This window comes from Microcaecilia unicolor, chromosome 1 (genome assembly GCF_901765095.1).
Source record: "Microcaecilia unicolor chromosome 1, aMicUni1.1, whole genome shotgun sequence".
Classification (NCBI taxonomy): Eukaryota; Metazoa; Chordata; class Amphibia; order Gymnophiona; family Siphonopidae; genus Microcaecilia; species Microcaecilia unicolor.
Window position 1 is genome coordinate 428,844,250 of NC_044031.1, and position 15,499 is coordinate 428,859,748.

General features: G+C 42.5%; 1 protein-coding gene across 4 annotated transcripts in view; it reads right to left on the bottom strand.

Annotated features, from left to right (window-relative positions):
* The window catches only part of CARMIL1 (capping protein regulator and myosin 1 linker 1), a 596,509-nt gene that overhangs the window by 365,511 nt on the left and 215,499 nt on the right, over positions 1-15,499 (bottom strand). For 3 of the 4 annotated variants that reach the window (XM_030212120.1, XM_030212112.1, XM_030212103.1), the window contains exons 5-8: positions 12,069-12,190; positions 9,766-9,863; positions 9,339-9,409; positions 7,076-7,149 (exon numbers count right to left, since the gene is read on the bottom strand). In XM_030212120.1, the coding sequence (XP_030067980.1) occupies positions 7,076-7,149; positions 9,339-9,409; positions 9,766-9,863; positions 12,069-12,190 (365 nt within the window). Of the gene's footprint in view, positions 1-7,075; positions 7,150-9,338; positions 9,410-9,765; positions 9,864-12,064; positions 12,191-15,499 lie in introns of those variants that run through there. The other variant, XM_030212125.1, reaches the window with a different exon arrangement.

Sequence of the window (15,499 nt, forward strand, 5' to 3'; positions counted from 1 at the left end):
TTTTAAACTATGTTTCACAAGCTGTAAACACTAAGGGAAGGACCTCTGAATATCCAATGCTGCAAGGATTACAGATACAATAGAGGCCTTGTTTTCTTAGCTTGACTGCTTTGTTTCAGTTGCTTTTCCAATTCATACAAGTACATATTGCTGATAACACCAGAATCACAAAGTATTTTCTAATACTGGGCTATAGAGTTTGCAGTGGTTTGTATCTTCTTTTTGGTTCTATTATGCAGAGGGAACCAAGAGCCACTGAGAGCTAATAAAAAAAAAAACAGCACGTTTGATCATTATGCACTTGTTTCAGAGAATTTGGCTAACCAAATTAACACACAATATATTAACAATGGTTTCAAAATGCTCCTACTGAATCTCAACAAGAGCAAAAAACTGTTGCTTTTTAAGGCATGTTTGCTTAAACAATAGCACCTTGGGAGGATCCATTTATCTGTTCAAATTTGTTTGCGTTTGTGCAAACAAACCTGTGTGTTCCATCAAGAGGCCAAGGGGCACAGAAAAAACACCCATACAGGTGGCAGGGAAGTCGGGAGGTGGTGGAGAGGAAAACGGTAATGGAATTCAAACATGCGTGGGATATACATAAAGGAATCCTGTGCAGGAGGAATGGATCCTCAGAAGCTTAGCCGAAATTGGGTGGCGGAGCAGGTGGGGGGAAGAGGGGTTGGTGGTTGGGAGGCGAGGATAGTGGAGGGCAGACTTATACGGTCTGTGCCAGAGCCGGTGATGGGAGGCGGGACTGGTGGTTGGGAGGCGGGAAGTACTGCTGGGCAGACTTGTACAGTCTGTGCCCTGAATAAGGCAGGTACAAATCAAGGTAAGGTATACAAATATATTTGTCTTGTTGGGCAGACTGGATGGACCGTGCAGGTCTTTTTCTGCCGTCATCTACTATGTTACTATGTTACCAGAAGAGAAGCTTGTGCCCCAAGAAACCCAAAATCCATAGCACAAAACAAACAGCAGCCCTGTGGTGGAAGAATGGTGCCAACAGGAACTCCAGCCCCTGTCAGCAGAAAAAATTATGAGACATGCACCACTGGGAACTCAATCCCCAGTGGCAAAGAATAAGGGCAGCAGCTGCAGTATGTGGAAGCACCACTGCCAGGGACTCTACCCATGACAACTGAAGAAAATAAGGGTCATAGTATGTGAAAGCATCAACACCAGAGATCCAACTTCCAATGCCAAAAGAAAAGAAGGGATGTAGTTGTGCATCTAGATAAACTGCTGCTGAAGGCCCAACTCCTGGTGACAGAATAAAAATAAAAGCGGCTGCCATGGTAAGAAATTCTGTTGTGAGCTTATGGTGACCCAATCTTCATCAAGAAATGAAGATAAGAATTGATGAGGAGGAAGGAAATGAAGGGAGGATGGGAGAGTGCAACGGAGGATGTATGGTATGGGAGAGGGAAGGGATGGGGAGACGGTACCCAAGGGGGAGAGAGATGGAAGGAAAGGGAGTGTGTGAGGAGGTGAAAGGTTGGGAAGATGTTCTAGCAGGGCATGGAAGAATGCATGTTGGCAAGGGAACAGAGTCCATATGCCAAGAGATACAACTCCCCTGCCACACACACTTGCTCTACACCCTTGCCACAAATACCTGTTCCACAACTCCAAACCTCTAACACCATTCCACACTCACATTCCCAGTTACGAAGTTACACTCTTAAGATAGCACAAATATAACTCTCACCAATATTTGTTGAAGGACTTTGCTGAGCTTATCCATTACCTAGCTTTGGACTCCCAGAATGTAAGCTGCTTAAATATGAATGCAGTTAACTATGCAAAGCCACAAATTCTTACTATCTCTTGACATAGGGGCAGAGAGAGGATGTCCCTCCTTACTTGACATAAAACATTGCCACCTGGTTGTCAGTGTTAATCAACACCATCAAACACTAAAGAATAAGAATACACAGAGTGTAACAGATCACCCTGAGCTCCAACTAATTAATGTGGAGTGACCTCTCAATTTTACCAACTTTAGTGCTGAGCATTGATGTGAACTCCCCAGTCCAAGGTCAATGCATCTGTAGTCAGAACCGACTAATACTGGATCCACTGAAAAAGAACTCCAGCAGAGAGACTGGCTGTGGAGTAGAGAGTTGCACGGGGACAGAAATGCGACCCATCCCTGCCCGTCCCCGCCAGAATCAAACCCGTCCCCACTCATCCCCGCCAGAATCTAACCTGTCCCCGTGAGTAATCTCCTCCGTCCCTGCCCGTCCCCGTGAGTAATCTCCTCCATCCCCACAAAAAAAGGAAGTATAAAGTACTGAGTGGAGTGGAGAGGGGGCACACAATGCAGAGTAATACAATTAAAACGAATCAGAAAAAAATATTTCTTCACTCATTAATATACTGAATCTTAGAAAAAGGGCAATAAATACATAAAACAAACTGAAGTTTTTTTCACACTAAAAGAGAGAGAATTATTGGTCATCCAAACAGCACAATGCCCTCAACAAAAGAAACAAGTGGGTATGCTAATGCTTTAGCTGCAGTAAAACAGCTCACAAACAGCCAGTTCCCACCATGAGAGAAATAAACTGCTTATACACATATAAAAAATAAAAGTAGTCAGCTGAGCTCACCTCTGTGCAGTTCTCTTCTGTGGATACCGAGGTCTGGCAGTGCCTGGAAGACTCAACTTGCGCAAATCTCCTGCACGTGTTGAACTTGAGTTGAGACAGAGAGAGACCCGGGTGCACATGCAAGTGCTCGTCAGGGACATCCTTTTGTTTTCAGATTATGGATGAAGGACGTCTAAGTGTTAGGCGCTCAAGTCCCACCTTCGCTATGCCTCCAACACCCCCTTGAAATTTGGCTGTCCCTGCAATGGAGCAGTTAAGGACGCCCAAAATGGACGTTTCTCCGAGAAGGAAATCCACGCCTTTGCTATACCTGACAACCCCCTTGAAATTTGGCCGACCTTGCGATGGAGCAGTTAAGGACGCCCAAAATGGACGTTTCTCAGAGCACATCCACGCCTTTGCTCTGCCCGACCCCCCCCCCCCCCCTTGAAATTTGGCCGTCCCTGCAACGGGGCAATTGAGGGCGTCCTTCTTTTCGCACTGGAGAAGAGCTTGGTTTCCGCCCACTAAAACAAAGGTATGTGCGTGCGTCCCCACGGGAATCCCACCAGAACATCCTCCATCCCCACGGGAATCCCGCATGTTTTATTTCCGTCCCCGCGGCACTCCTACTGACCCGGAGGGGATTCCCGCGGGATCCCCGCAAACCCCGTTCCCATGCAGACCTCTACTGTGGAGGTTCACCAGGAAAGCACTATCTATAACAAGATAGTGGATAAAGAAATGATAGAGAGGCTGAGACTGCTGATTCCATTGGAATTTTGAGTCCCCTTTTGAATGCCTCATTTAGGAAGACAGACAGTTGCAGTCTCTGGCTATAACTTTACATGTTTGCATTGAATGGACACGAGAAATGGCCTGTAAGCAATCATGCGGTAAGAAGGCTCTTGTTTGATTTGTATCCAAGGTAGCATGTCCAATGGTGTTCACTGACAGTAACAATGACTTCTGAAAGCTGACCAGAAACCCTAGAAAATGGAGAAGTTACAGTCTCACTTAATAGAATTAAGCCTGCACCTCTGACGAGTCAACTTGTAATGTCATCAAGACAAGGGAACATTAGATGACTCTGGTGATGGAGGTAGGTACTTCATGAAGACCCTGGGTGCCAAGGACAGGCTACAACGAATTAAACTCAAAGAAGCGAAGAGGAAAATACAGCTAGCGAAAGCGCAAGCGGAAGAAAAAATTGCTAAAGATGTAAAGAAAGATGACAAGACCTTTTTCAGATGTACTGGAGAAAGGAGAAGAGATAGGAATGGAATTGCGAGACTGAAAGATAATGAGAATGGCTATGTGGAGAGTGATGAAGATAAAGTGAACGTGCTAAACAATTATTTCTCTTCTGTGTTCACAGAGGAAAATCCTGGTGAAGGACCGCGGTTGGCTGCGAAGTGAACGTCTGGGAATGGAGTGGGTACTGCGCCATTTACGGAAGAAAGAGTTTATAAACAGCTTGAGAATCTGAAGGTGGACAAAGCTATGGGGCAGGATACTGAGGGAGTTCAGAGAGGTCCTGGCGAGATCTCTTAAAGATTTATTTAATAGATCTTTATAGATGGGAGAGGTTCCAAGGGATTGGAGAAGAGTGGATGTGGTCCCTCTTCACAAAAGTGGAGACAGAGAAGAAGTGGGAAACTACAGACCGGTAAGTCTCATGTTGGTGGTAGGAAAAATAATGGAGTCGCTGCTGAAAGAAAGGATAGTTAACTTTCTAGAAGCCGACGGGTTACAGGACCCGGGGCAACATGGCTTTACCAAAGGAAAATCCTGCCAAATGAATCTTATTGACTTGTTTGACTGGGTGATGAAAGAACTGGATGAAGGACGTGCACTAGATGTAATGTACTTGGACTTCAGCAAAGGTGGAGTTCCTCAGGGGTCGGTGCTGGGGCCTATTCTGTTTAATATATTTGTGGAAGTTATTGTTGAAGGGTTGGAAGGAAAGGTGTGCCTTTTTGCGGATGACACGAAAATAGCCAGTAGAGTGGATACCCTGGAGAGAGTAGAAACGATGAGAAGGCATCTCCGAACCTTAGAAGAATGGTCGAGGGACTGGCAGTTAAAATTTAATGGCAAGACATGTAGAGTGATGCACTTGGGGTGCAGAAACCCAAAAGAGAGATACCGAGTAGGAGGGGAGAGATTAGTAAGCTTGACTCAGGAGAGAGATCTTGGGGTGTTGGGTGTCTGAGGATCTGAAGGTGAAGAAACAATGCGACGGCCGTGGCCAGAAGGATGCTAGGCTGCATAGAGAGGGGCATAACCAGCAGAAGAAAGGAAGTGTTGATAACCCTCTACAAGTCATTGGTGTTCATAAAAGAGAACGGGGTCTATCTTAAACCAAAGAGACGAGAAAACAAGGGGAAGACCATGTAGGAGAAGAAGGGTTGGGTGGAGAGGAGTAGCAACTTTTAAGGCAAATCACAAGGAAGAGAAGCCCAAAAGCTCCAGTTGTGTTACATGTCCATGTGCATAACAGCCAGCCAAGTGGTGTGGTGCTCTACAAGAATGGGCAAGGATAACCTTTGTATGCAATCTTGTATGTTATAACCATATTACCCTAATCTGCCTCCACAGTCTGAAACTGATTATATTGATACCACATGCACAATTTAACATTCAGATTTAATTGGAAATGTAAACCAATACCTCCCATTTGCCTGTTTGAAAGAAAAAATAAAATACAACTTGTCTTGTTTCTCTTTACTGTTCTTTTTAAGAGCCTTTCTTTTTCCCTTAAGATCCCTGACAAACTCTGATAATACCTGCACATACCAGAAAGCACCAAGGCCTTGCCCGCCACAGATCTCCAGTGTCATACAACATTGTGCTCTGTACAAGTCTTCCTACCCTTGTACATTTTTCACATCCTGCTCTCTAAACTTTGGACAAAAAAAACACATCATGCTGCTGTTCACTGGGGAATGCCTGTAGACCGCAGTAGACTCACTGACCTCCTGAAAAGCAAATCTTCTCCAGTCCGAGGTCTATAGCAGATTGGATAGGTTTCTCCTCTAATATCGTCCTGTATTTTGCACCGTTCATCTTTTCCTTGAATTTCACTAGCCTCCCTATCCCTCCTCTACAACCAGGGATGTGGAGTCGGAGTTGTAAGCAATTTTGGATGGAGTCGGTAAAAATCTACCAACTCCAACTTCAAAATAAACATTATAATATATGGTAAATTTATCATTTTATACTTATATATACATATCTTTGTCTTGGATATAAAGTTATATTTACCAGTACTTTAAAACCAAAAGATATATATACATCTTTGTACTGGATCTAAAGTTCTGGTAAATAAGCAGCTACATTTAGCAGTATTTTAGATCCAGAACAAAAAAATTAAAGCCTAATCAGTAGGAGTCAGAGCTAAAGGTTTGGTGTACCAACTCCACAGCTCTGGCTACACCACCACAATTCTGTCACCATCATGCGTAACTGTAGGGATGGTGTTAGCAGGGTTACCTACTTAACACTGAGTCCAAAATGTTCCACTTATGAGACCTCCCGTATACATGTAACATCCCTTAAGAGTTTGTTTAGAAATATTATTTGTATATCACATTGCTTTTCTTTATTAGTGGCTTTATACGGGTCAAGACCATACAGCAATCTGTTAAACAGTTTTCCTCACAGGTATCTATATTTCTTTTAATATGATTTCCCTCAGCAATTTCTTTAATCCACTGCTAGTGACTTTGGGGGGAAATAGACTGATAAAGGTAGGGTCTTAGTGTTACCAAACTGTTTCCGCTTTACAAGGATGGATTTTTCAGAAGCCCAAGGGATATTCAAACACAAAGAAATTTTCTCATAGCCTTCCTCCAATCTGTACTTCTGAATAACTTTGTCTCAGAGTTCTTTCAGCAGCTCCAGGTCAGGCATGTTTTATACTTTTCCTTTAAATTCATTTCAAACAACAGAAACAGCTTTGTCTGTCATCCAAAAATATTCAAATCAGCTTAGCTGGAGTGACTGGACACAGCTGGGCTCTAACTTACTATGGGCCTTCTTACAGTAACTGAGATTAGGCTAACTTGGGTTTGTTGCAAAGAGTGTGAAGCCTTATTTTAATTATGCTTTGAATATTTCTATAATTGCTCTTTCACTCAGAGTATTGTGAAGATCAGTAAAACAATTTTCTACTTTAATGCAGTTTGAATTGTATTTTTTGGACAGTAAAGTATGAAAAAATATATAAGGAAGTGAAGACTTTTCAAGCCACTGAATGTGTGTGTGTGATCAGTCAACAGAAAAACCTTGAAAAACAGTCTAGTCTCTTTTAAAAAATATATTTTCAAAGTAACTGTGCTCCTAAAAATAAAATTATATACCATCTCAGTGTTTAAAGACTACAATTTTCCTTTTCAAGCACCTAGCTAGCACAGCTGCAAGTACAATTATACAGTTCTGACTAGTGAAATGCCAAGAAATATATTCTTTACCTGTGATCGAGATGACTGAAGTCCTGCAAATTCAATTCTCTTGTATCTTGCGATAGGTAAATTGTATCTACATCCTGTTAGGAATCACACATTATTCAAAACAGGTTAAAACTTGTACCGGGACAATTTTGTTGTTTAGTTTATTCAAAGGGAAACTTACCCTCCCTGTTTACTAAGCTGCGCTAGTGGCTGCCACACGGCAATTCCGACACAGCCCATTCAAAATGAATGGACTGTATTGGCGCTAGTATGGCTTAGTAAAAAAGGGGGTTAATCTTGAAGTACTCCTTTCTACTGAACACTTGGAAGCCTTTACTACAGTTCTTGCTGTGCTGCCAAGAGCTACATAACCCTCCATTGCCTCAGGTACAAACTTAGATTGTGAGCCCTCCTGGGACAGAGAAATATCCAGTGTACCTGAATGTAACTCACCTTGAGCTACTACTGAAAAAGGTGTGAGCAAAATGCATATAAATAAATAAATATGAATTTCAAGAGCAGAAATGCCAAACTCCTTTTAAATGCTGAGCCAAGTTAGAAAAAAACTGCACTAAGCGAGCCAGAGGAAGAGCAGCAACAACTGAATAATTTTCCATTTATTTGATATGAATGTATTTTTATAAAATAAAAGTTTAAAGTTATTTTACATAATTTTACATGTAGAAATGGGTGGTTGATAGAAGCTGCAAGACCCATTAGATCTTCCCTGGCTCCCTACCGACTGTAATACCACAGAAACTGTTCTTAATCTCCCGTGTCACTGTTGCTCCCCCAGTACTACTGATCATGCTTGTGCCTGTCCCATGCCTTTTTGAATTCTTATACCATTTTGCTAGAAGGATGTCTATGCACCCTTCCAGTGAAAAACTTTCCCCCAAATCTACCTGGCTTCTATCTACTATCAAGATCACCTGTCTTATAAAAAATTTCCATAGAAAAAAATGTTTGTCTCCTGCCATTAATGGGGCAAATTCTGGACAGCCTCGAGTTTGCACATTATACCTGTGGGCCTATTTATAGGGAAACTGTGTGGCACTTCCTTTAGACAATGCTGGGAGACAGCAGATATAATGTATTTAAGCTACGTCTAGGTGAGGTTTTCAAATGATAATACAACTATACTTGGAGGAAGTGCAGAACTTTTCCTATGGGGATCAGATTGACAATGGACTATATGAGATTTTGACATTTAATAAAAACTTGGGTTTTTTTTTCAAGAATATTTTAATTACTATACTAATATAGTGTTTCTATATTTGAGTTAGTATGCTTTGAATATATTTACCAGTACTTTAAATCCAGAGCAACAAATTTATGTTTAAATCATCTTTATTGATAACAATATAACACAAGAACAGTTCTCCAAAAAAGGAAACACATATGCATGTACACTTCTGCATACAGATCTGGCTCCAGACAATTTACTTTATCCCCCCCCTCCCCCGCGACCAAGAGCAACAAATTTAAAGCCTAATATCAGTAGGAGTCAGACTTGGAGTCACACAGAAAAATAGAGGTGTCAAAGTCGAAGGTTTTGTGTCCTGACTCCACAGCCCTGGTTACCATTAGTTATATAAGGAAGAGTGCATACATAAGGTGAAGTATATCTTCAATACAGAAAAAGTTCACTTATGTACCTCTCCCTGCACCTCAGAATCCCACAAGTTCTGTTCAATGCCTAGTCATACGTCAATCTAAAGAGTCCCTTTAATAAACAGAACTAGCAGTCAAGCAGTTGGCACAATCATCCTGGCTTGTTACATTCACTTCAACAGAAATCAGTCACAAACTTGTCACTGCCAGACAGAAGCAAATACTAGAAAACAACAAAGTAAACATTTTGTTTGCCATACCTTTCCTCCCCACCTGCCATTCCCAATACAAAAAAATCACAGAACATGAAACTGCACTCTGGTTATCCCTTTACTTAGGTCATGCCTATATGGATTTCTAAACTGGAGTTTGCTTGTAGCTATCAATATGGAAAACTCACACACCTTTTACAGAGTTATAAGGTGCAAAATACAGCAGAAACAATGGCATCTTAATAGGCTGTGATACCTTTTAAAGGACCATTAAATAAGGTAATATAGCAAATGAGTTTCTAAGACCACACAAATCTCAAGAAGAGACCTATGAGGTCCCAAAAGCTCAGACATCATTATCATTTCAGTGGCTCTATTAAAATGTATCACTACCTAAGACTCTAGTTTTCTCAAGTATCAAGACTGCATCATATTAATAAAAAACATATTACACTCACCCACTGTACTTCTTCTCTGTAAGGTAATCCAAGCCAATCGCATACACATGCATACATTTGAGAGAAGCCCCCTAGACAGATAAAAAGGTTTGAAATGAAATAGACTCGGTTCTCTAACTTAAAAGAAGCAGATCTCTTAAAACTAGTGCTCAACTGACACTGAAAATAAATAGACCTCTATCTTTGTAAGTTAATTACAGGTAAACTGGTGATTTATCTGCACACACCTGCTGAATTTTTAAAAAGTACTGAAAATACTCGCTCCAGCCTCCTTAACTCCTGCTTTCAAGCATTCAATAAGGAAGTTTGACCTCCTAATCATCTGTGTGCTCCTACATAATTATGCTTCCAAAATTTAAAGTTGCTAGACACTAGCAGTTTTATCATATATTTATAGAAGTGTTTCCATGTTAAATTTCATCCTCACCACAAGGTCCCACTTCAGTCACTGTCTGGCTGTCCCACAGTGCTTGAAGATTAGCCAATCTGTCAGCAGGCTCCATGCTTACTTTTTTCATTATTTTCCTGCACACAGGAAAAAGAGAGTTCTTAAAAAATAATTTGTTTTCATACACTGTCCCTGCGTAAGTCATAGATAATGAAAAAAACAATTCTCTTTCCAATGCTTCTTATAGTCTGCTTCTAATAGCATTTACACTCTAATTCTATATATGGCGCTTAAAATTGCATCTGCAATTATGGATACATACCCAATTTCCTCACGCAATTGGTAAATGAGCCAATTAGCGCTGATAATCAATTATCAGCAATAACTGGAATTAATTAAAATTTGCATACACATATTTTACGTGCAGATCCGAAAGGAGACATTGATGGATGGATCAGGGGCGTTCCTGGAATTTTCACACAGTTTTATAGCATAAAGGAGATCTGCCTCTACATTAAATTTACACCAGGTTTTACTTGGTGTAAATTCTTGCACCCAAAATTGGGCACAGATCCCGGCGTCGCACACTATTCTGTCATTTAAAGAACAGCGCTTAGCGCTAATTTTTTTTTTATATCAACGCCCAAATTTGTATGCCATTTATAAAATTGTCTTTAATGTCTAATTAGAAATTCTATTCTTAGATGTTTATGATAATACATTTAAGTGTTTATTTTACAGTTAATTAGTTTGTTGATAGAACAAAATATTAATGTTTATTATTGTGTTCATACTAATATCCAAAAAAAAAAAAAAAAAAAAAAACACCAGGAGCCTTCAAATTTAAGAATGTCTCAGCTGCACTTTGATAGAACCCAACACGGTCTGCATTTTGGCAACAAATGCCTATGTTGGGGGTCTATTGATGGTATTTGATTCCAAAGAAACAAATATTCCAATGAGGAAAAACAAACTTGTCTTGAAAAAAAAACAGGCCCACTTCTAAATTCATAAGGAAACGTAAAAAGTGCAGGAATTTAGCGCTTATCAAGTCAGTGTGTGGTAATTTTCACAGTGTGAACACTGCACCAGGTTTACAATCTATTCCTGCATTTTCTGGCATCTCTTTATGAAGTTAGAAGCAGACCTGTCTATTTCAAGAAAAGTCTGTTTTTCATCATTGGAACATTTGTTTCTTTGGAATCAAATACAATCACTAGACCTCTGATGCAGGCATTTGTTGCCAAACTGGGTCCTATCAATAAAGTGCAGCTGAGAAGCTCTCAAGTTTAAAGGCTCCTTGTGTGGTTGCTTTTTTTTGTTTGTTTGTTTGTTTGTTTTAGATATTAGCTTTTGCTTCTTTGCTTTTGCATTCCATCTCCTCAGTAGTCATTATTATTCTCATGCCACAAGTGCTAATGTTTGTTAACTTTCACAGCTGAAGCAAATAAGTACATATGGATCACTTAGGAGAAGTAAGCACAAAGATGGCACACAGTGGAGGATAAAAGACAGGAAAGAGTGAAGGAATGCTAGTGAATGTGGCATATTTTCCAGCATTAACTGAATAAACGCTTTGGGGGTTTTTTCACATCAGGTATGTTGTATTGAAGTTTACTGATTAAAACTTAAATTAGAAGCCTTAAGTATATTACCGTATTTATTCCACAAGTTTATCTTTTACATTGGAAATATAAGGCCCCTTTTACCAAGCTGCGGCAAAAGGGGGCCTGTGCACCAAACCCCCTTTTTACCGTAGCAGGTAAAAAAAGGTCTTTTTTTTTTTTTTTTTAAGAAATGGCCGTGTGGCAAGTGCTTCACTTGCCGCACGGCCATTTCGGGGGGGGGGGGGGAGGGGGGAGCCCTTAAAGACACCCATTAAGGTGTCGGTAAGGGCTCCCGCACCAACCCGGCAGTAACTGGGCAGAACACAGCACTGCACGATTACCGCTGGGTACACACCGGCACTACAAAAATAAATATATTTTTGTAGCGCTGGATATGACGGCACACGAGGGGTGGGAAGTACTGCCGGGCTGCTGTGTATAGCCCAGCGGTACTTCCTTTTTAGCAAGCGGTAAGCCAGAGTTGGGCTTACCGATGCTTTGTAAAAGGGGCCAATAATAAACCCACACATTTTTAACTGGTTAATTTTTTTTTAACATTAAAGCACAGCTTCATCATGTACAGAAAAGTAAACAAGAAAAATGGCTGCTCACTTGTGCCATTTCAAACTTCCACTAATGCAATTATTTTTCTGTCATCAAGTACATAAGAAAACCATGTTTTATTATCCTCCCCTATATATTTGCTAGATTTTACTTTGAGTGCGGAGTACCTACACTGGAGACAGACCAGGGAATATCTTCCTAAGACAGGTTCCTATGTGGGCCAGCACCTCATTCACATCTTCTGATGACATCAACTTCATGGACAGATTGCATTTCTCAGTTTCCACAATCAGCTATAGTGAATGAAATTGGGGGGGGGGGGGGGGGGGGGGGGGGGGGGGAAAAGACATGTAAACATTTGAATCTCTCGTGAGACTTTTCACTAAGCTCTGCACAAGAGACAAATTATGAAGCACCATCACCACCTGCCCCCACACAATGTCTCTAGCGCACGAACAATCAGGGCCACCCTGAAAAGGTGAGTGTGCACACTGTTCCCCAGGATCACAGCACCACCCATGTGCAATCACCAAGCACAGGCAGGGTCACATACACTGAGGTCCCTTTGATGTTGCAATACATATTATTGCTTTTTTAATAAGAAACAGAAACATTGCTGCAATCAGAATGTACAGAATATGTAATAACAAGTTATTATGGGGCTCCCTCCACTAACTATGCAAAGCTAAAATAAGGGGCTTGCACATATCTGGACCCCCCCCCCCCTTTTGAATCCTGATGGAAATGTTAGCAGCAGCTCACTAAAATACATTGAGCCACCCAAGTGCAGACCTGCTTTACTCCACTTCCCATCCCCACCTAACAGCAACAGTGCACATGCTCCACAGAAAGGCCACTATGCCACCCTCTAGCCCCATGGCCACCTGAAATCACACAGCAACTGTGCGTTTGCAATGCATACACACCCCCTCAGCCCCCCCTCCCACCTGCCTATTGCAATATGTCATAGACTATGTAAAGAGCACTGCATAACATGTAGTCAAAATAATAATGTATGTGATGCCAAGGAAGCTCATAACCTGAACCCCGTCTCCCCTAACTTGTGTTTTGCGGACATTTCAGAGTACACCGGGAGCTTGAGTTGCTCCAGCACTGGTACAGGTTCGTCAGGCAAAAGGAGCCCACCCTAATCCAGCAAATGAGGAAGCAGCTCAGGACCTGATGTAAGTACCATAGATATAGAACTCCTATAACAGCTCTGTCCCCCAATCAAGGCCTAAGTATGCAGCTACCCTCTTACAGTGTGCCCACAACCCCCATATCTACTAGAATGTGTTGCTGCCAACCCCCAACCTATGAGATGACATGGAAATGAAGGAGGGGAAGGAAAAGTCCTTTGGACGAATTATCCAGTGTGTCACACACACCTACCTAGCACATTCCAACCGCTATGGCAGAGGAAATGAAACAGCAACCCCAAACACCCACAGTGGGAATCAAACCCGTGTCGGGCACACAGCCCTAACCCATATGTCAAACATCTAGCTGACAAAAGGAATGTTCAAGGAGGACAGTACACTGACCACAGCACCAGTTACCCCCAAAATGGATGGTCTCTCATGCCCCATAACCTACAATCATTGAATATACCATTCCAGTCAGCTCCAAAGGTTGGTATGCTGACCTGTAAGACATCCCTCAAGGCTCAAGATAGGGGGGCCCATAGAATCTTCACATTATAGTGGGCCACCAACAACCCTTATTGAAACTTTCACCTACCTGTACACTTCCCCCTCCCCCTGGTTCCCTCCCAAAGAATGGCCATAAGTCATGTGGAGCTGTAAAGCCACTGTACAAAGAAAAACAAATCCTTTGCACACCACAGCTAAAACAAGATACAGCGGAAGAGACAAGCACACTACGGTAGAAAATCAAAGTGTTGCTGTTAGTACTTTATTGGTTGAACAAACAAGACATGATATGACTCGTATTTCGGCAGTAGGACTTCATCAGGAGTCTAAAAAAATGTACATAAAAATGTAAGTTAAAATAAATATATAAAAATTAAAAAAAAACAAAAAAATGATGAATAAAAGCATATAAAGAAAAAAAAACTGCTATAAGAAAATACAAATATTGTACATACATAACTTCTAGCACAATGAAATTGGTAAAACAAAATTAAGCACATAAAATCTAAATTTATAAGTAAATGCTATAAAAGACGTCAATAAAAAACCTAAAGGAACAATGATAAATTAAGCACTTATAAACCACTTAAAGTTGCATGTACATAAATATATCTACTATAATAAAAAGCACCTCCAACGTTCTAAAGCTGACTCCGTAGCTTCAGTGAAGGGTTCGTAACGGTGTCACATCTCTCTCTCTCTGCCCCACCCACTCGTTAAAACGTGATGACGTCGAGGGCGGGCCCCGCCCTCGCGTCAAAATGTGGTGACGTCAAGGGCGGGTAATCAGAAGGCAGGACTGAGGGAACAAACTCACCTCCAACGTTCTGAAGCTGACTCTGTGGACGGCCATGGCTTTCAATAACGCCGCCGCTTCAGCAGAGCTAATCTGGGGACACAGTACAATCGCTGGGTGGCTGAAGGGGGGGGCAGGGGACAGAGGAGAATCACAGGGTGGCTGGAGGGGGGGCAGGGGACACAGGACAATTGCTGGGTAGCTGGAGATGGGGCAGGGGAGAGAGCAGAATTGCTGCATGGCTGGAGCAGGGGCAGGGGACAGAGCAGAATCGCTGGGTGGCTGAAGGGGGGCAGGGAAGAGAGCAGAATCGCTGGGTGGCTGGAGGGGGGCAGGGGAGAGAGGAGAATCACTGCATGGCTCGAGGGGGGCAGGGGATACAGGAGAATCGTTGGGTGGCTGGAGGGGGGCAGGGGAGTCAGGAGAATAGATGATGGCTGGGGGGGGGGGCAGGGGAGAGAGGAGAATCGCTGGGTGTCTGGAGGGGGGCAGGGGAGAGAGAACAATCACACATACTCTCTCTCTCACAGACACACTCGCACCCAGTCTCACTCTCTGTCACATACACACACTCGCAAGGTGCTGCCAACCACGCAGAGGGGGGAGAGACAGGGAGTCCTGAGACCACAGGGGAGGGGATCCTGAGACCAGAGGGAGGGAGGGAGGGGATCCTGAGACCAGAGGGGGGAAGGGGGTCCTCAGACCACAGAGGGAGGGGGGAGGTATCTCTGTCACACACACACTCTCTCACAGTCAGTATATTTCTCTCACTCTCACACAGTCTCTCACACTGTATCACATTCACTCTCTCTCTGTCACACAGTCACTCACACACTCTCGGTCTCACACACACAGTCTCACACACTCTCTCAGTCTCACAGAGTCTGTGTATCGTACACATACTCTCTCACACTGTCTCACACACACTCTCTCTCACACACAGTGTATCTGTGTGAAACACTCTCTCTCTCACAGTCACTGAGTCTCACATATGCACTCGCACACACTCTCATTCTCACAGACACACTCTCTCTCTCACAGACACACTCGCACCCAGACTCACTCACTGTCACACACACACACTCGCACATTCACTCTCTCTCTCTCACACAGACACATTTACTCTCTCTCTCTCACACACAGTCACTCTCACA